The sequence below is a fragment of the Triplophysa rosa genome, linkage group LG9 (genome assembly GCF_024868665.1).
Source record: "Triplophysa rosa linkage group LG9, Trosa_1v2, whole genome shotgun sequence".
Lineage (NCBI taxonomy): Eukaryota > Metazoa > Chordata > Actinopteri > Cypriniformes > Nemacheilidae > Triplophysa > Triplophysa rosa.
Genome location: NC_079898.1, coordinates 19,907,955 through 19,928,158, shown reverse-complemented (window position 1 = coordinate 19,928,158; position 20,204 = coordinate 19,907,955). Strand labels below are relative to the sequence as shown.

Sequence of the window (20,204 nt, the reverse complement as noted above, 5' to 3'; positions counted from 1 at the left end):
AAAAACAAATTTACAGGGGACAGAGCCGTAGGCAGACCACCAATAACCAAATTAAACTGGACAGACATCGTCCAATCATGCTGCAGGACGAAGCTCCGGGTGACAAACGCAACCCTTTGAAACGATAATGTTTCGGTGGATAATTTAATCTAAATGAACTATGTGTCACTTAGCAATAGTGGCTACTCTGGGGTAATTGATTTCTATTTGCAGGGCGAGGAAAGGCTAACAGGCGGCCCCTGGATGAAACAGGGCATCCGGGTGATTATTCATCACTAGCCGAATTTATCACCGCCGCTAAGACATGTGCTAATGATAAGTATTATTGCTCCAAGTGTGTTCACTGTAAATATGGAATATCGGCATCTGGCTGTGGGTGAGGGACTGATGCTGATGGGAGATAATGACGAGACAACCTTCAATACCAGCTAAAGCACCTGTTCGCCTATAATGCGGTTTTAACTTTCTGTTGTAACTATTGAATTTTGTGTGCAGCCAGTCAGTAAAATGTTCATTGTTATCGAGTGCCGCAAACAGAGGATATAGTCATTCTGCAAATAGAGCAAACTTTAAACGAATGTTTTTAACAGCGAGGTCTGATAAAGGTAACAAAAAAGTCTAGACTGTCTAGAATGGGAAAAAAGTAGTAAAAAATAAATAGCATGAATTATGCATAGCAGAGAGGCTACATGTGGAAAAAGAGAGGGAGAAAGAGAGAAATTCATGAGTCACTATGAATAGCTCACCGTGGAGGAAGAACAAGCAGCTCAGTCATGAGCGCTCATGTTTAGAATAATCACCCATTACCTTGTTGGACTGAGAGCACAAACAGAAAATTACTAGCGGTCAGTTGCTCCTGATCAAGAACTTTCTCCATGCTAAACTAAATAAACCCCAATCAGTACGGCTGGCAGTTTCATTGAATATTCGTGATATGTTTGAAATGATTCGCTGGCAATATAACATTAAGCAGCATTGTGAAAGATTCAATATGAGCATTAAGAGTGCTGTTATACAAATGCAATTAAACAGAAAGCTCACCCAAAAATGAAAAATTTCTTTCTTTCTTGTGCAGAACACAAAAGAAGATATTTTGAAGAACCTTGGTAACCGAACAACGGCGGTGCCCATTTTCTTTCTAATGTTTGAACAAAAAACTATTGCAAGTTAATGGGTACAGCCTTTGTCCAAATATCTTCTTTTGTGCTCTGCACAAGAAAGAAAATCATTTACTCAAGTGGGTGAGTAAATGATGTTCAATGATTTTTCAGAATTGCTAAACCGCTAATTTGCATTAATTCTTGCAAAGATTGTTCCTTTAGAATCTGAAGTAAACTACAAGAACATAATTGCTAAAAACATTTCATCAAACATTTTATCAAAATGCTGAAAATGTTGAGAATAAAATACCCTATTGTGAAACTCTATTGAGAAATTGTGACATTCTTCTGATGTCAAAGGTTCTTTATGGAACCAAAAGGTTCTTCTATGGCATCAAAGAACCTTTTGAAGCACCTTTTTATAAGAGTGTACAGTGAACGTTCTCAAACAAAACATTTTGTTTGTTTATTTTAGATAAGACTCCGAAAGCAATAAAACTTTCATGACGTACATTTCAAAAACAATACGCTTTTGAACATGATAATAAACAATTCCCACCATAAGCCATCAGTCTAAGAGCGCGTGATCTGCTCATCGCTCCCGTGACCTCCGCGTGTTTGTGGTCACAGCTGCGGCAGACCAAACAGGCTGTTTTCCTCACTCAAACTTGGGCTTGTTTTGCCCTGGTCGCCACTCACTTAAATCGTTTCTGTCCATCCATCACGCTGTGCCTCTGACACGCACTAACAGCAGAGTGTTTGAAACACAACATCTGCAGGCACGTCTTGTGAAACCCCAGATGCGTTAAACAGGGCCTCCCGCAATCCTGCAAATTGCTTGAAGTTTGGAGGATATTTATTATGAATGAGAAAAGATTTGTTTTGAAAAGTTGGCTCCAGCACAGGCTGGTTAAGTGCAGGTGTGATGTTGGCAAACCTGGCATGTGAAGCAAAATTTTTTTTAACGTTTTAGCTCTACAAATTCAAACAAACATGTATTTTGGAAAAAAATCTGAGGGATATCTTTATTCATCAACGCATAACATGAAGTCGTGACCGTGAACCAGAACATAATTATCAAACAATTCACAATCTGAAGACAGCGCACACGGCAGCAGAAATCAAACGCTAGCCCGTGTGTAGTTTGTGCAGTTCAACACAAGCTTGTGATGTATTATTTATAGCGCACGCCGAGTTATTTCTTTAAAGGTGTCCTGAACTGAGCTTGTTTATTGTTTTATACTGTTGTATGAGGTCTACTTATGACGTTCGTGTAGTTTTTACATTCGAAAACATCAAAATCAATAAGTAATAGGCTATTTTCTACCCGGGCTTTGAGGCCGTCTCGTCAAACGCTCTGTTTAAATGGGCGTGCCGCATTAAAGACTTGGAAGTAAACGCCCACCGCTATGATTGGATAGCAGTTTGCGTAGTTAACTTAGTTGGAGCCTTCTGTGAATTTGGTTAGACACGTAACGTTAGGTTACACATTATCAGGACATATCAAGCGATCTCTAACAAAGCAATAGTGACGCATATTACAAATATGTTTCACATAAGATTGCTGCGCCATTCCTGTCGGATCCAATATTGACTGCACAGCACTGCTTTTTAATTTTAGTCTCTCCGCAAATCCAGCGCCTTGTTCACAAAGGAATCCATGGTGAAATGACGCAAACAAATGCTCAATGTTTCACCCACGTGAGCAGGAATGTACTTAAAAATAAACTTCAACCACGCATTCCTAATATCAGAATCCGAAGGAAGCGACTGCGTTCTTCCACAACCAGGCGCTGCACAATGTTGCATGTTTGTTGCTTGGTCGCTCTAAATAAAAATAACAATGAAACAAGTCCTCACTTTTGCACATATGACACGGGGCTAGCCGCCCTCGAGAGCCCTTCGCTAAAGTGACAGGGTTGCCAGATCTTCACAGAAAAAATAAGCAAATTAAGACACGACAAAAACAAACCTTAAAATGTTAATTGTTTATCTATTTTATAAGACCAAAAATTCTTAAAATCTGCAACAGACCATTTATTAAGACCTTAGTGCGAAGGCTTTTGGATCTAAGACCAAACGACAAGCATAAAAGCGCTTATTAATAAACTTTTAAAACTTTATAAGTTTAAACTGACGGACAAAACAAATCTTTAGCCGAAAAATATGTCGCTATGGTTACCAGTTTGTCGATCATCACAAATGCAGGAGTGTGTACTATGTGTGGCTAAAGTTATTCGCGAACCAGTGGGCGGGGCTAGAGAAGTAGTCGTTGATATTCTTCTGTGGAGGCGGTGTTCAACCCATCTATGATAGGGGCATTCCAGGACCTGGCATTCGCTGAGCCTGGAGTCAATAACAGTTGTTATTTCAGTAACAAGGGCGTTTTCAGTTCTGACACTTACAGGATGTTCGCTTGAATACGATTCCCTCTTATACAACAAAATCTCGGGTTGAAATTGTGGTTTCAATTCATGGCTCCTTTAAAAAAAGGTGAATAAAAACAGAACAATAAATGACACATAAAAGACTTCGAACCGTCAATCTTCCTCAGCCTCAGGCAGAAAAACAACAGGCAAAAAACAGAATGTGATTTCAGATGAGATTGGTCGGTGAAAATGAGAGCGAGAGCCCCTTTCCTCCGATCTTCTCCGTCCCTTCTTATCCTCATCTGTCATAAACGTTCCTGGGAGACATTGACTTTTCCCAAGCAGTCCTCTTCGGCTTAACAATTAATGTGCAGGGGCACCACGGTGACAGCTGATGCTAAATACTGCACAGTTTTGTTTATGTAGAAACACATTAATAAAGATGAGACACTGCTGGGTTTCAGGAGGAGAGATGGAGAAGAAAGAGAAGAGTAGGAGGAAATATAATCATGTTACCCCTTCAAATCTTTCAAGTAGCCCACAACATGTTCTGCCAGTGGTAAATGGAGTGTGTTCTTGCGTGCGTGCTTTTGGGCTCTTGGACTATCAGAGCACTTTAAAAACAGCTAGTAAAGTAGGTAAATGTTAGAAAAAAACTACAGTATATTGAATGGTCTGTTGCAGTGGTTAGTGCTAGTGGCCTCTATAGGTTTGGATTATTTGGTTAATATAAACAAATGTTAAACAATTTGATATTTACATTTACATTACATTTACATTTATGCATTTGGCAGACGCTTTTATCCAAAGCGACTTACATTGCATTATCCTATACATTTATACATAGGTATGTGCAATCCCCTGGGATCGAACCCACAACCTTGCGTTGTTAACGTAATGCTCTTACCACTGAGCTACAGGAAAGTATATTTACATTGTTTCCATTGAAAATGCACATGAAATAGCATTTATCTTACACTACAAGCAGGGCAACAATAAACATGCAACTCGTATAATGTCAATAATAAGCCAAGTCACATTAAAAGTTCAGTGTATGAAATTTAGCGACATCTAGAGGTGAGGTTGTGAATTGCAACCAACGGCTCACTCCACTGCTCCTCCCTCCCTTTCGATTCTGTGGCTGACACAGAACTAAGATGTCATCATGTTTTCGCTTTGCCGAATGAGATGACGTATTTACGAAATGCGCCCTGTAGAGCAGTTTGTTTGTTCAGGGCTACTGTAGAAACAACATTGTGAATTCCAAGCAAGGGGACCCGCGGTGTACAGTGAGGGAAATAAGTATTTGATCCCCTGCTGATTTTGTAAGTTTGCCTACTTACAAACAAATGAAGGGTCTATAATTTTTATGGTGGGTTTATTTTAACTGATAGACACAGAATATAAAAAAAAATCAGGGGAAAAAAATGTTATATAAAGGTTATAAATTGATTTGCATTTCAGTCAGTGAAATAAGTATTTGATCCCCAAGCAAAACATAACTTTGTACTTTGTGGAGAAACCCTTGTTGGCAAGCACAGAGGTCAGACATTTCTGATAGTTGGTCACCAGGTTTGCACATGTGTCCGGATACATTTAGTCCACTCCTCTTCTTTAAGGTTTCTTGGCTGTCGCTCAGCAAATTGGAGTTTTTGCCTCCTTCACAGAGGTTCTATAGGACTAGGGTCTAGAGACTGGCTAGGACATTTAATGTGCTTCTCCTTAAGCCACTATTTGGTTGTCTTGGCAATATGTTTTGCGTCTTTGTCATGTTAAAGGCTCATCCATGACCCATCTTCAGTGACCTAGTTAAGGGGAGGAGGTTCTCGTCCAAGATTTTACGGTACATGGGCCCGTCCCTCAGCCCCTCAATGCGGTGAAGTCATCCTGTATACCTGTAGCAGAGAAAAAGCCCTAAAGCAGAATGTTTCCAACACTGTGCTTCTCTGTAGACATGATGTTCTTGGGCTCATAGTCAGCATTTCTCTCCCTCCAAACACAGGAGTCCATTTTGGTCTCACAGCAGTGCCAGCACTTTCGCCAAAGCCTTTTCTGAATCATTTTTATGTTCATTGTCAAACTTAAGACGAGCCAGGCGGGCCTTCTTGGGCAAGAGGACCTTGCGGGTGCTTCAGGATTTCAGTCTACTGTGGCATAGCGTGTTACCAATGTGTTACCAATGTTTTGCTTGCTAACTGTGTTCCCAACTGTCTTGAAATCATTAACAGGCTTCTTCCGTGTAGTTCTGGGCTGATCTTTAACATTTCTCATGATCATCTTTACCCCATTGGGGAAATCTTGCAGGGAGCTCCAGAACAAGGGCATTTGATAGTTATTTTGTATATCTTCTATTTCCAAATAATCACACCAACAGTTGTCTCCTTCTCACCAAGCTTCTGTCTGTAGCCTATTCAAGGTTTGTGCAGGTCTCCAATCTTGTCGCTGACATCCTTTAAAACCTATTTGGTCTGGACCATGGTGTTGGAGAGGTTGAACTGGAAGATACAGATTCTGTTGGCAGGCATCTTTTATATACATAACAAGCTGATTTAGGAGTACTTTCTTAAAGTGACAGGACTAATCTGTGGTCCATATAGGCACATAACCAATCTGTGGAGCCAGAATTCTTGCTAGTTGGTAGGGGATCAAATACTTATTTCACTGACTGAAATGCAAATCAATTTATAACCTTTTATAACATTTTTTTCCCCTGATTTTTTTTAATATTCTGTGTCTATCAGTTAAAATAAACCCACCATAAAAATTATAGACCCTTCATTTGTTTGTAAGTAGGCAAACTTACAAAATCAGCAGGGGATCAAATACTTATTTCCCTCACTGTATGTAGATAGAAATAGCTCATTCTAAGGTATAAACATAACGCTTCAATATGTAAGGTCTTTATACAAATCTGAAGACATAGTTATGTATATTATATTGCAATTCTGCATTTCACTAGATCCTCCAAAAAATTACACACTGCACCTTTAAAGTTTCATGAAAATCTAACTCACAGGATCAAGGTTTCAAGTTCACATTAATTCGGTGTGACCACAGGTGTCGATGGTGTTTTGATTCAATTCTATGACCACAATTCTATGTTCACTTCCCCACTAGAAAGCAACCGCACTGAAGACTTTACCTTGAGAGAAACCCATAGATGTAAAAGAGCAAAGGTTTTTCAATGTGTGAAGCTGATACATCACATTCAGATCTCCGTCCTTGGCCGATCTCTGCCCACTTGCTACGGCAACACTAACAAACCAAGCCGTGTTTGTTTTTTCTGACAAGAAAAATAACGCTGCTACATCCGCTACAGCAAAAAACAGATACGCTGTTGTTTGATGGTTCAATAATTCATAACAACGTTTCATCTAATGTTTCTGTTTCTCTGATTAGCCGGCGTATTTATGACCGCATAGCGAAAGTGTTTTGAAGTGAAATTCAAGCACCGTCAACGGTCGCATTAATATTTAATATATTCACAAATGATGTTCGTCCCGTTTCTTAATGCGTTTAGAGAGGAAGGCTTTTTTGTACGGATATGTTGTACGGAGTTCTAAAAGTACAGGAGGATTTTGTTTAAAAGGGGAAATTTATGCAGAAACTGTGTTCTTTGAAAAATCCAAGGAGGTATTGTATCGTGTACGGGTTTATTCGGCGGACACGAACAATGAGCTTTTCAATTTTTAAGAAAAACAGAATTAATCCTGTACAAGATCTACACTGCTTATCATATACCAAACAGTTGCATTATTAAACTCCCAATACAATACAATACAATACATTTTTTCAACAGCATGTCCCTACTGGTAAGCATTAATTTCCTTTAATAAAAACACACCAACCCACATTTAAAGCAAAAAGGCTATTGTACTAAATAAATCACTGGTTTCATTGTCACATTGAAGAAACACACACAGTTTTATATAGTGCCTCTTTCTGTTATAGTGGGAGGATAATTACTGTCATTTATTAATAATCTTGGAGCCTTTCTTCAGTAATGTGTGCCACATGTGATAGGACTGATCTTGCCACACGGTTCCATTTGCCATCAGGATTCACAAGTAAGAAAGTAAGAAAAAATAAGAAAAAAAGAGTCCTGCTGATCACTAATAGCACCCAATTTTCTTGTCTTGGGTGAGAGTAAATCAAATGAAAAGAACAGGGATCCGAAACGGCCCTTTTAAGACATCACGTACCATCGGCATCAAATGAATTGAGCGTCTCGAGAAAGAATCAGCCTCTCTAGTTTAAGCTCATACTTTCAGGCACTTCCCCGAGGCATCGGTGGGACCTTCCTGAGGGCTTCGGTAGTCTCTGTCCAAACACGAGGAAGCATTTTATCCCTTAGGCTTTGTTTTTACTTCTTTTCCTTTTGTGTTTAATTTCAACATTAGCTAAGGCAATATAATTTGCCATCCAGTGACCTTGACAGATTGTGGCGGGGATGCAAGCCAGCGCCGACTGCCTTTGAAGAACGAGTATTCGGCGAGTAGTTCAGCTGGCTAGGGATATTTTTAACTAAGCTCCTTTTTTTCTTAAAGACAGGTTCATTCTGACTGAACAAATCCATCCAATCGTTTGTCCATTTTTACTTTTAATCAACAAGGCCTTGAGGTACAAACAGGTGCAAAACATGTGGAGAAACAGAGATGTAATTAAATCTGCTATCTTTTCGCCATCCGGGACAGTGACAATGGCCTTGTATTCATCAGCCCAAATTGAATTTATTCATGAATTGGGCTAAAGAGACAAAGTAACATCAGATCTTCTCTGTTCATTGAGTGTAACATTAAAGGTCTCTTAAGCATGAGGCCCTCGGGCTCAATAAGCTTTTCAACTGAAGTTCCCAAACTAAAATTAAAATGTGAACAGAATAGCAACAACAACTAGGGCTGTCACGATTATGACATTTGATTGACGATTAATTGTCTAATAAATCATTGCGATTATGACGATTAATTGTCTGTTTTAGGGCTTTGACATTTAATTCTCATACATTTTTGATTCAGCGATTGAAACGACCATATTGTTCTGAATACAAGCTATGTTTTTTCTTGGAAATACATCGGAAAAAATTGGGTCATCATAGATTTAAGGTTTAGACTGTTATCTGTCAATAATACAACCACCAAATACTTGTAAATGAAGTAAATTGATCAGGAGTGAATTGAAGCCACCATTGAAATACTATCAGTCATAGAAAAGCTTCTAGTCTGTTTTTTTCTCACTTGCAAGACTACAATAAAATTTTACTTCTGTGTTAATGAAATTTTGGTAGACTGGTTTTCACACTGAGATTTGCTTAAATAATATTAAATTGTACTGCAGGTAATTTGTATATGTTTTTTTTTAAGTGATTGTGTTGTGGTGGTACATTTTACAAGTATTACCATGCTTTAGTAACAATATATACACTAAAATATGCAATATGCAGATACACTACAGCTCCCCCTAGTGTCTTCTATAGAGATGTGCAATAATTGTGATTAGGGATGTAACGATTCACTCAGCTCACGATGCGATGCGAGTCACGATTGTGATCTCACGATGCGATTTATTCACGATTTACTCACGATTTATTTTTACAAAATGAGTTGAAACAAATTAGAAATGAACAACTTCCCTTGCATTATTTCTTAAATGCTTCACGTTTCTTAATGTTTTATTTCAAATAACAAAACTAAACTGCAATTTTATAACAAATTAATAATAGAAAAACTCTCTTTAATATAAACAAACTAATACTGTCTGAGCTTTTCTTGGATTTTTGCATTTAAGAAATATCAGCATGTCCACGTTTAGATTTGCAGTGAAAATAGCGGCCCCTGCTGTTCAAAAAATGTATTGCGATTCAGTTCACACCTCAACCGATTTGAATCGTCACTCATTATAACCGATTTTCAACCGGCTCACGGTGAATCGCTACATCCCTAATTGCGATGATCTGAAACCATCGCAATGAGGTCAAACAATCGCGATGAGACGATTATTTAATAATCGTGACAGCCCTAAGTCAACAACGACAAAAAATGTATTTGGGTCAATGAAGTATAAGGATTTTCGACATTCCAATTTTAAAATACAAATAAATAATAATAATCTATTGCAGTTATTCAAACATTAAGAATGTGGTGTAGGCTACACATAAACAGAAAAAAAAAGATTTTATTGTTTTTCATCTATGAACTGGCCATAGCCTTGAAAAAATGTCTTGTTGTGCGATTTATCTTATGCTATGCTTTCTTACAAATCCTTAGTATTTAAAGTGTTTAGAAACAAATATTTGCATCTCATATTTTTGTTCTATCCTTTTGTGTTTTTACAAAATTAACAAACTTATTATTCCTGAAAATCACTTACAACTGATATAAATGTTTTAAAAATACCATTCACTGTAGCATATTGTATCAGATATTCATATTTCAGCTACAAAAATGTTTTTTTTTTTTTTTTGACAGTTTATTTTTTATTTAATTATATATTTTTATTCAATTTAGTTATTGATATTATTGGTCGCACCACATGATAATTGACCCATTTCTCGTGCATGACTTATTTCAGATCACAGTTCTGCATCTGTCTTTGCATTTCCCTCAATTTCATCCCATGCACTTTTTACTGACAGACCTCTGGATTCCAACAAAACAAATATGATCATAAAACCCCTTTTTCAGCTTGTTCAGTCTAGTTTAGTAGTTTTCAACAACCCAGCCAATTAGAGTTTTACACCACATCATAAAAGTAAATGGGATAAAGCCACGGTAATGAGGAACCATTCATTGTATAACTAGACAAGTGTTTATAATCTTACTACAAATACCAGTTAAACAATGTTTACTATGCAAGAACCACTAGGCGGACAACAATATAAGTCTACATCTCTGCAGTATATCGGTAAAATACCAATATTGCAATCCTACTGTATATCTCCACCAATTCATGAGTAATAACTTTGCTTGCTATTATTCATGGATCAATGCAAAGCCAAAGTGCTAGGAAAACTATGAGAAATTTGTGTCTGTGTCAGGTCAACTGAAACTAGAGGAACGTAGGAAGGAAGCAAAGAAAAAGAAAAGACAGATAAAGTGGCAGTGCAAAAATCTCTGTTCTCTGTTCTCCTCAATTCCAGAGAGAGCAGAGACGCCCGCAGGTAAGACTCCAGAAAAGGTTGAAGCACTTGAGCTCGCTCTCTCTCTCTCTCTCTCTCTCTCTCTCTCTCTCTCTCTCTCTCTCTCTCTCTCTCTCTCTCTCTCTCTCTCTCTCTGCAGGAAGAGAGGGATACATATTTCCTGAGAGCAGATTGGAGGGAAAAAGCGATCGTGTTCTGGCAAATTATGGAAGCATAAAAAGCCCATGCTGGAAATATTTGACGACGCCAAGATATAAAAGGTAAAAGGACCATCTGTGCCATTTGCATCTCGCTCCCTGGCCGTCACTCTATGGCGGGGTAGAGCAAAAAAGCTTGCAGCAGATGCCGGTGGAACGCAAACATACAAGTTAGTGATGCTGAGAGAGCTTATGCATTTTAATAAACATGCAGGATGTGCAGGTTGCATCCATAACCATGGCAACAATCCCAGACTGTTTTGTCTATGATATACTGTTTGCGGTTTATCCCCTTCTCCATCATGATAAAGATGTCGTCATAATGATGCTGCAAATCCAATAGCAACTTGTCCGCAGTCTCTTATCTGGGATTGTTATTTTGTATGTTTTTGGCTCTGATTTGAGCCATTTGGAGTGACTGCATCAACAAAGAGGCTTATTATATTTTGTGAAGTAACTATAATCCTGGATGTGTTCTCTAGAATTAATTATGGTAATGTGGCAGCAACTTCGCTTGGCGACAGCGTGACTTATTTGCACAGCACAATTTCTGTAAATCGCGTACAAAGGATTGAAAAGCGCTTTCTGCAGATATTGACTTAAGGCTTTCCACAACATATTCAGAGAGGAAGAAAGAAAATAAACTAAAAACACAGACAGTCTCAGAATGGGTATGTGGGTGGAAATTAGTCACAGAAGAGTAACCGCATAACACAAGAAAATTGAACGATGGGTGGAATGACAGAGAGAGCGAGAGAGAAAGCTCTTATGACTTCCAGTAGATGTCGGCTTTGACAAAGAGAAGCAACGCAACAGGATGCAAAAAAAAGACTAAATGTAGCATTTTCTCTATTTTTTTCCAGGACTGATGAATCCCCTAAGGGCTATAGAGGATGTGTACAGTACGTTCCTCTCGCTAAGAATCCACTAATGAATCACATCATCCAGCAACAGAGGATTCGATAAGCCTATAAAAAGCTTTAGCTCAGGCATCGCTGTCTGAGAGATTGCTTCAAGGTTGCTGGATTCTGTTACATCCAATTCAATTGTTTTCGCTCAGAAGTGACATAACATTAGATCAAGGACAGTAGTGGAAGCCAAATGAGATTCTCATTTAGTCAGTATCAGCTGCTTGTTAGAAACGACAGACGGAAGAACACAAAACATCAAACGAGGTTCCAAAGACATTTGAGCTGCCCCGCATTTGAATGACAGAAAGCAGACACAGAAAAGCAAAAAATAAAGAATTTATTGTGAAAGCGCTCTAAAAGAAAAAGGATTGATGGAAAGATGGGGTATAATTGGATTGACATACACCGCAATTTTTTTTTAAATCAGGCATCGGTGGTTAGCTTTTTAAATGGTGTTATAAGTTGTGCTTCTGTATACGGTTTCAGTGCCAGCAACATATCTTTAGTTTAATTTATTCCAATTAATATACAATAAAATATTAATAGAAATAAATATAAATTTAGTATTAAATAAAATGTTTCCTGGTTGGTCCATTGCAGGTAAACCGAGATGTAACTGGCCGCCATATTAGCGGTATGATTTTTCACAGTCATATACAGGTGCTGGTCATATAATTAGAATATCATCAAAAAGTTGATTTATTTCACTAATTCCATTCAAAAAGTGAAACTTGTATATTATATTCATTCATTACACACAGACTGATATATTTCAAATGTTTATTTCTTTTAATTTGATGATTATAACTGACAGCTAATGAAAATCCCAAATTCAGTATCTCAGAAAATTAGAATATTACTTAAGACCAATACAAAGAAAGGATTTTTAGAAATCATGGCCAACTGAAAAGTATGAACATGAAAAGTATGAGCATGTACAGCACTCAATACTTAGTTGGGGCTCCTTTTGCCTGAATTACTGCAGCAATGCGGCGTGGCATGGAGTCGATCAGTCTGTGGCACTGCTCAGGTGTTATGAGAGGCCAGGTTGCTCTGATAGTGGCCTTCAGCTCTTCTGCATTGTTGGGTCTGGCATATCGCATCTTCCTCTTCACAATACCCCATAGATTTTCTATGGGGTTAAGGTCAGGCGAGTGTGCTGGCCAATTAAGGACAGGGATACCATGGTCCTTAAACCAGGTACTGGTAGCTTTGGCACTGTGTGCAGGTGCCAAGTCCTGTTGGAAAATGAAATCTGCATCTCCATGAAGTTGGTCAGCAGCAGGAAGCATCAGAAGCGTCTCACCTGGGCTAAAGACAAAAAGGACTGGACTGCTGCTGAGTGGTCCAAAGTTATGTTCTCTGACGAAAGTAAATTTTGCATTTCCTTTGGAAATCAGGGTCCCAGAGTCTGGAGGAAGAGAGGACAGGCACAGAATCCACGTTGCTTGAGGTCCAGTGTAAAGTTTCCACAGTCAGTGATGGTTTGGGGTGCCATGTCATCTGCTGGTGTTGGTCCACTGTGTTTTCTGAAGTCCAAGGTCAACGCAGCCATATACCAGGAAGTTTTAGAGCACTTCCTGCTTCCTGCTGCTGACCAACTTTATGGAGATGCAGATTTCATTTTCCAACAGGACTTGGCACCTGCACACAGTGCCAAAGCTACCAGTACCTGGTTTAAGGACCATGGTATCCCTGTTCTTAATTGGCCAGCAAACTCGCCTGACCTTAACCCCATAGAAAATCTATGGGGTATTGTGAAGAGGAAGATGCGATATGCCAGACCCAACAATGCAGAAGAGCTGAAGGCCACTATCAGAGCAACCTGGGCTCTCATAACACCTGAGCAGTGCCACAGACTGATCGACTCCATGCCACGCCGCATTGCTGCAGTAATTCAGGCAAAAGGAGCCCCAACTAAGTATTGAGTGCTGTACATGCTCATACTTTTCATATTCATACTTTTCAGTTGGCCAAGATTTCTAAAAATCCTGTGGTCTGTGGTCTTGCCATCACTCAAATAGCTGCCGTAGGCATTGCAAACATGACCACCTAGTGGCATGACTTCTGTAAACGGACTTTTGGCCACATCTAACCGTGTTTATAACAGCAGGGACCCTGTTTATTTACATCAAGCGAACACATCTTTACTGTTTAAGCACATCTTCACAACAGCAGGCTGACGACACACCCTCTCTGATGCGGCGCTTTCTAAACCCCACGACGCCACGTCGCCTTGTCGTCTTCCAAGCGTTACCAGCGTGACGCTCATCATCATTCACATGACTTGGAGAATGCCATAAGCTAATGGAATAAATCAAGGATGAAATATCAATCAAATTACAAACTAATAGTTCCCTTAATGTCTTTGTTGCAGTACAGATGGCCCCTTCAGCCAGCCAAGCACACCACAGCAAGTCATCATGATAATCAGCACACTAATAATACCACTCCATTAATCACACCAGCGTGTACTGCAGCAAACAACGGCGCTCTGCCGAGGGAATACTGCGAACTCCAGACCGGGTATCGCTCACTCATTAGACTCTTAATTAAGTCTTTGGGTCAGTAAGTCACGCTTAGTGTTTAAAGAAACTACAAGGTGAAGGGGTCCGGTCCGTCGGCTTCGCAATATGGTGCAATTTGGTTTCCTGAAGAAAAAAAACAGCAGGGTAACGCTTACATTTGGCAGGGAGGTCGTAGCCGCAGGTGATCTTGGCCTGTCCCGTGTCGCATCCGTTTAAAGAGTGGCACTCCTCGAACAGCAGATGACCCGCGGCTCTGTGTATGCAGCCGTCCACTGTAACAGAGAGACAGATAAAAACAAACAACATGATGTAAGAACTCAACCACGTGTTTAAATTACAGGACAGAATTCACACACATTGACAAATAAGAAAATTAATTTAGTTTAGTTTAATTGTTGTTGCTCTTATCCAATAGATGGACAACAGTTTATTTTGTATTTAGATACTCTATATTTAGAGGCTATTTTGCGGGAGCCCCGCCATTCTCCCGCAGCAGGCACACATGAGTGTCTTACTGCCCACACCCATCAAATCTTGTTGCGAAACATTCCCTAGCTCTTATTTTATTTATTAATGACGTCATTGACTAGTCGACATCGACGCGGCTTTTATCACAAAATAGTTGACTTCAAAAAATCTGAGGTCGTTCAACCCCTATTTGGTACCATTGCATTATTGTATGAAATGCTAAGAAGTGTCTTGTGAAACCTACTTTCTTCAAAACATCCCTCGCCCCCAGTATAATTCAAACACTATACACCATCTCAGACGTTCTCTACCCCTGACCCCCTGCTGATTCATATAAAAGCAACATCTCTTTTGTACTGAAGAACCTTTTATCCGTGTTGTTTTGTGCACTCTTGCTCAATCTCCACCTCCCGATGTTTTAATTTCACATGGTTAAACCCAGGATGCCTCTGACGGATGGCACGGCTTACATGAGAAGACAGAGAGATAGAAACCCAAATTATCTCCCTCCCTCCAAAAGCCCATGACACACCTACACCAGCCCATTATCAATCACAGAAACATCATAAAGGTCCCGCCTTAGAAACACGAAAAGAAATAAATCTGCGAAACGCAGCAGAAGCTCGCATCAAGAGAGAAGGAAGAGTAACAAACAGACGCACACATCTCCTGTATTCTCATCTCAAGGGATCATTATAAAAGAACATGAAATTAAAACTGACCCAGTTTTCATGAATGTCCCTTACCGTGTATGATTCATAAGTGCATTTTCTTTACTTTTTTTGCCACCTCTTAAACAAATTCTCAGGTTTAAGTTCGATTGCCTTTCCATTATATGTGACGACACAGAAGAAATCTTGTCTCATAGGACCCCAGTTCTACAAACATATACAAAACAACTTACGCATAGGCAAGTATACATATATTTCACATAAATGCATATAATTTAGATTTACACATGTAACAACACATACTATAGTGCAATGGTTGAAAACAACAGTGAAAAACAAACATAAAGGGCAAACGGCACAGATGTAAACAGAATTGAAAACAAATCCTTTCACGAAAACATCCCTGAACTTTGATTAGTAATCAATCAGATACAGTAGTAACACCCTAGCCCAAAACCTTCTTGCAACTGCATAGTAATGTCCTAACAACCACTCTTGAATTATAATATTTTACAAGCATTATTAATATTTAAAAAAATTATTAATAGTCTTTTCATGCTGTAATATTTCACATATTGACGCCAAATGCATTGCAAACAGTTTGCAAACAAATACTCTTGTCCCCTGATTCTGACTGATTCAACATCAATCAACTAAATGTAAAGTGAAAGATCTAAACATTCCTCACACATCACAATAAATGTGACCTACATGTATGTTTAGCTGCCGTCACAGATCCTCTGTGACCAGAATATCACGCCACGATCAACATTAATCTATATACGCCAATAAAACACCAAGATCAGGGCCAATAAAGATGTCCGACAGCTCGTCGAGACAGAAGCGAACTGAGCTCATGATTCATCCGATTCACGCGTAGATTCACAGTGCAATGACGCTGTAAATGAATGCCAACAGCATTTCTTAAAAAGCAAACTACTTCAATTCGTAACTCCCTTTCACTCTGCATGTCTTCCCTGTCAGACGCTCTAAGTTGACGAGAATTTTTTTCAATTTTCTAAGGAAGACACCAGCTGGAGGGAGGATTTTTCTATCCGCGATCAATCATCTTTAGTGGTCTGAGCGACAGCAAGTCAACAGATACAGATTCCGATGGCTTTGAGAAAGAGCAGCGTTCGGAAAGATGAAGACAGTGACAGAGCGTGCAATGAAGGAATCGGTTCTTTAGACAGTCTGACAATTACCGCATCAAATGCTGGCGGAAGGAACTGGGCAAGTTGACAGAGCTGTGTAGGAGTAATGTACTGTACCTCTGTACGTCATGCTGCCATGTGGAGATTATGGGCTTCTTTAACACAGATATGTTATTTAAGCAGTCTTTTTGATAGGAGATACAGGCCAGGATGTTCAAAATTTTAACTTTTACATTTCAGAATAGAATAGAATAGAATAGAATAGAAATAACAGCTCGAATGTTGTAACCAAACAACATCAGGGATGCAAATTATCCATTAAGTAATTCCGAATATGGAACGCCTCTGTAACGCCGTCTGTACTGTACAACAGGTGCCCTCCGAACAAAGTTTATTACACAGAAAGCCTCTCGCATCACTGCACACATTAGCATATTTAAGCATTATGAGCAGCTCTGCAAACGGCATCGTTGTAAAAGCAGCACATTTTGCTGCATGTAAAACACATTATTACATCTCTTATGCGTTTGCATTAAAACTCAGCTGGCTGTGAATCACGTCTCTCATGAAAACGCCTGGTCAAGCGCTCTACAGTCTCTGAGAGATGAGAGTTACAGCAAGTGAAGCGAGTTATTGCAGATTGCAATCACAGTTAAAATGCTATAAATTCATGTAGAATAGGTAATCATGTTAGGTACGCATGTGAATGTGAATTTCAGCTGGAAGAACGCATTTAGTTATTTGGTTATACTAATAGTTGGAAATGGCTATGAGTGTAGTGTTATGAAAATAGTGGTAAAATTGTAATTACGTAAACGAAGCAAAATGATTCAATTAAATGAAGGAGTTAAATGCAAAAGTCACTATGTTACAGAGCATCCCATGTGCGGAGTTTATACAGTAGATCAGCCAAATCAAATTCTTTTTAACACACCATCATAATGTACAAGATAAAATCATGTACAGTCACATGAGACGAAGACTCCATATCAGTAGACGAATAAAATGCGGGCTGCTTATAGGGCTGACATGTTCACGTCATATAATCGACCTACATGCAGGTTTCTCCCATAGCAATACTAAAGAAAATGTTTGTTTTTGCAAGATTGTTGCATCGACGCAGCCAAGTCCAATGCCATATCGACCAGCACAAACAAAAATGTACTGCGTGTGCCTATAAACCTGTAAAGATGCTCTTGCCTGATAAGATTTCAACATCTTCCAGCCTGGAGAGAATAAAAACAGCATTCCGAACATTAACTCTCACCCACATGTCATTTATCAAACGTTTGCAACCGAGCAACATGCACTGCCAGCATCTCGACATACACATCCGCTGTCCGAGCTCACCCAGAGGTGACTCCTAGCATCATTTCTCCCTCTAATTATGCTCGAGTTCACATCGTGAACGTCCTCGGCTCCAGCTTGTGCAAAGCAGTCGAGCAATATCTGTAGCTGGAGGCCAGGGAGGCGATGGAGATCGGGTGATATAAGTCAATCAGCGCGAGATCAAAATCTCGGTTTTCTCACCTCCAGATTTTGGCTTCCGGTCTGTCAAGGCCCATTATTATCTGACCTGATGCTGCTGGTGAGCACAGCGGATGTGTTTGGGCATATGTGGAGGCTTCCCTCCGGTGTCTGATTATTCAATGCTTATGCAGCTCTCCCTGCTCTGCCCTGTGCATGTCTCAGGCCGGTCAGAGAAACATCACATGCTGATTATTCTCTTATCCATTTCCAGCCCATGCCATACAAGTCTCAAACTAGAGAACTTTTATATGTACTTATAACAACAGTTGTCTCATTTCTTTTATTCACATTGTTGCTTTGTTTTTATTGACAAGGCCATTGAGTGGTTTTGAGAAGTGTATACATTTGGTGAAAAACCGCAGAAGTCTCTCAGAACCAAATCAAAGACGCAACAAAACTCAGCAATGCAGAATGCATACTACATTACAGAATTAGCAGCTCTACAGGGAGCACTGCAAAACTGACTCAGACAAGGCAGAGCTTACTGATGAAAAGTGTGCATATGCTGAGATCAACTGGGACTAAATGTTTGGGACTATCACAACAGTCAGTAGATAATTCCCAAACTACTGTCTACAGACTATTTGTATGCTTTTACTGTATATGGATAACAATTTTATAACAGAAAAATAAGGTGGATGAAAGTGACATGTATCACTTTCAAATCATACAAAACAACGAATTTACAAGAAGAGAGTTTTTCATGGAATTACGGGTTTTCCACATGTGCATGGTTGCTAATATACATCTTATGAAAAAGTGTTTTGATATACATACAGTACTTGATAGCACTATGAATAGTGCTACGGTTTTCTGTTACCAACATTTTTCAAAATATCTTCTTTTGTGTTCTGCAGAAGAAAGTCATACAGGTTTGAAATGACAAGAGAAGCGTGTAAATAATGACAGAATTTTCATTTTGAAGGTGAACTAAAACCCTTTAAAGGGGTCATATGACACGGCTAAAACGAATATTATCGTATATGCAATGTGAATACACGATTTAAGGTTCAAAAACGCTGTATTTTCCACATACCGTGCATGTTTGTATCTCCTCTTTGCCCCGCCTCTCTGAAACAGCAGATTTTTTACAAAGCTCATGGCTCTGAAAAGCGAGGTGTGCTATGATTGGCCAGTTCACCGGTGCGTACTGATTGGTCGAATACTGCAAGCATGTGACGGAAATGTGACGCCTCTTACCATATTTGGAACATCAGGTTACAAAGCAATTGTACTAACAGGTACGCCACCTTACTTGTGTATACATTTGGGCGGTCAACTCATACCACTAACTGACGTAGATTTGTGGGGGTGTGGTTACACGAGGCGTTTCAGGCAGGTCTGGGTGAGCATTCACTCGCTTTTAGATAGAATGCATCTTTTGTTCCGACACTTTAATTTTTGCAAATTTTTGCAATTTTACGTGTATAATACAAGCATGGGCAACTTATAACACACCAAAGACACAGAAAAACACGTATTCGCACCATATGACCCCTTTAACATGCATTTACTGTAAAGCTGCTTTGCAACATTGCAAAAACATGAAAAGCTAAATAAGTAAAATGATGACTCCACTTCTCAAATAACTTTAGTTATTCATTGCATTTATTTTACCACCCATTTTATTTTACCATTTACCATATTTTACCATATATTTTACCATCTATTTGATTACCTTATCCTGTTCATCATAACAACTCCCCACCATGGCTGTCAATTAGCAGGTGAGGACACTGATATGGACAGAGATAACAACAAAAATGAGATTCAGTGGCATAGAGGAAAGCATGGGAAGCTGCTTGGAAAAAAGCTATCGGCCAAGACACAAATCTTTTTTTAATGACATGGGAGGGTGGCACAATCCCATAAAACCGCCATGAATGTGCATTAGAGTAGCAGAGCGCAAATCGGAGAGGGGCTGGGCCCAGCGCTCCTCCACCGGATGTGTTCTCTGCATACACCTGGCTCCTCAGCATAAACGTGCTGACCTGACAGACCCAAAAATGCTTCTCCTTTTAAACCTTTATATATTTACACTATATATAGAAGTTTGTATATTACGTTACATAGTTTAGTTTGACAGCCGGCCCACTGAGAAAAGTCCCAGTCCTCATCTAATCTATCCCTGTATGTAGAAT

At 39.3% G+C, this 20,204-nt stretch overlaps 1 protein-coding gene across 2 annotated transcripts in view; it reads right to left on the bottom strand.

The window, feature by feature from the left end:
• Positions 1-20,204, bottom strand: part of macrod2 (mono-ADP ribosylhydrolase 2) — a 510,226-nt gene that overhangs the window by 316,941 nt on the left and 173,081 nt on the right. For both annotated transcript variants that reach the window (XM_057341952.1, XM_057341953.1), the window contains exon 5: positions 14,396-14,512. In XM_057341952.1, coding sequence (XP_057197935.1) covers positions 14,396-14,512 — 117 coding nt within the window. The remainder of the gene's footprint in view (positions 1-14,395; positions 14,513-20,204) is intronic.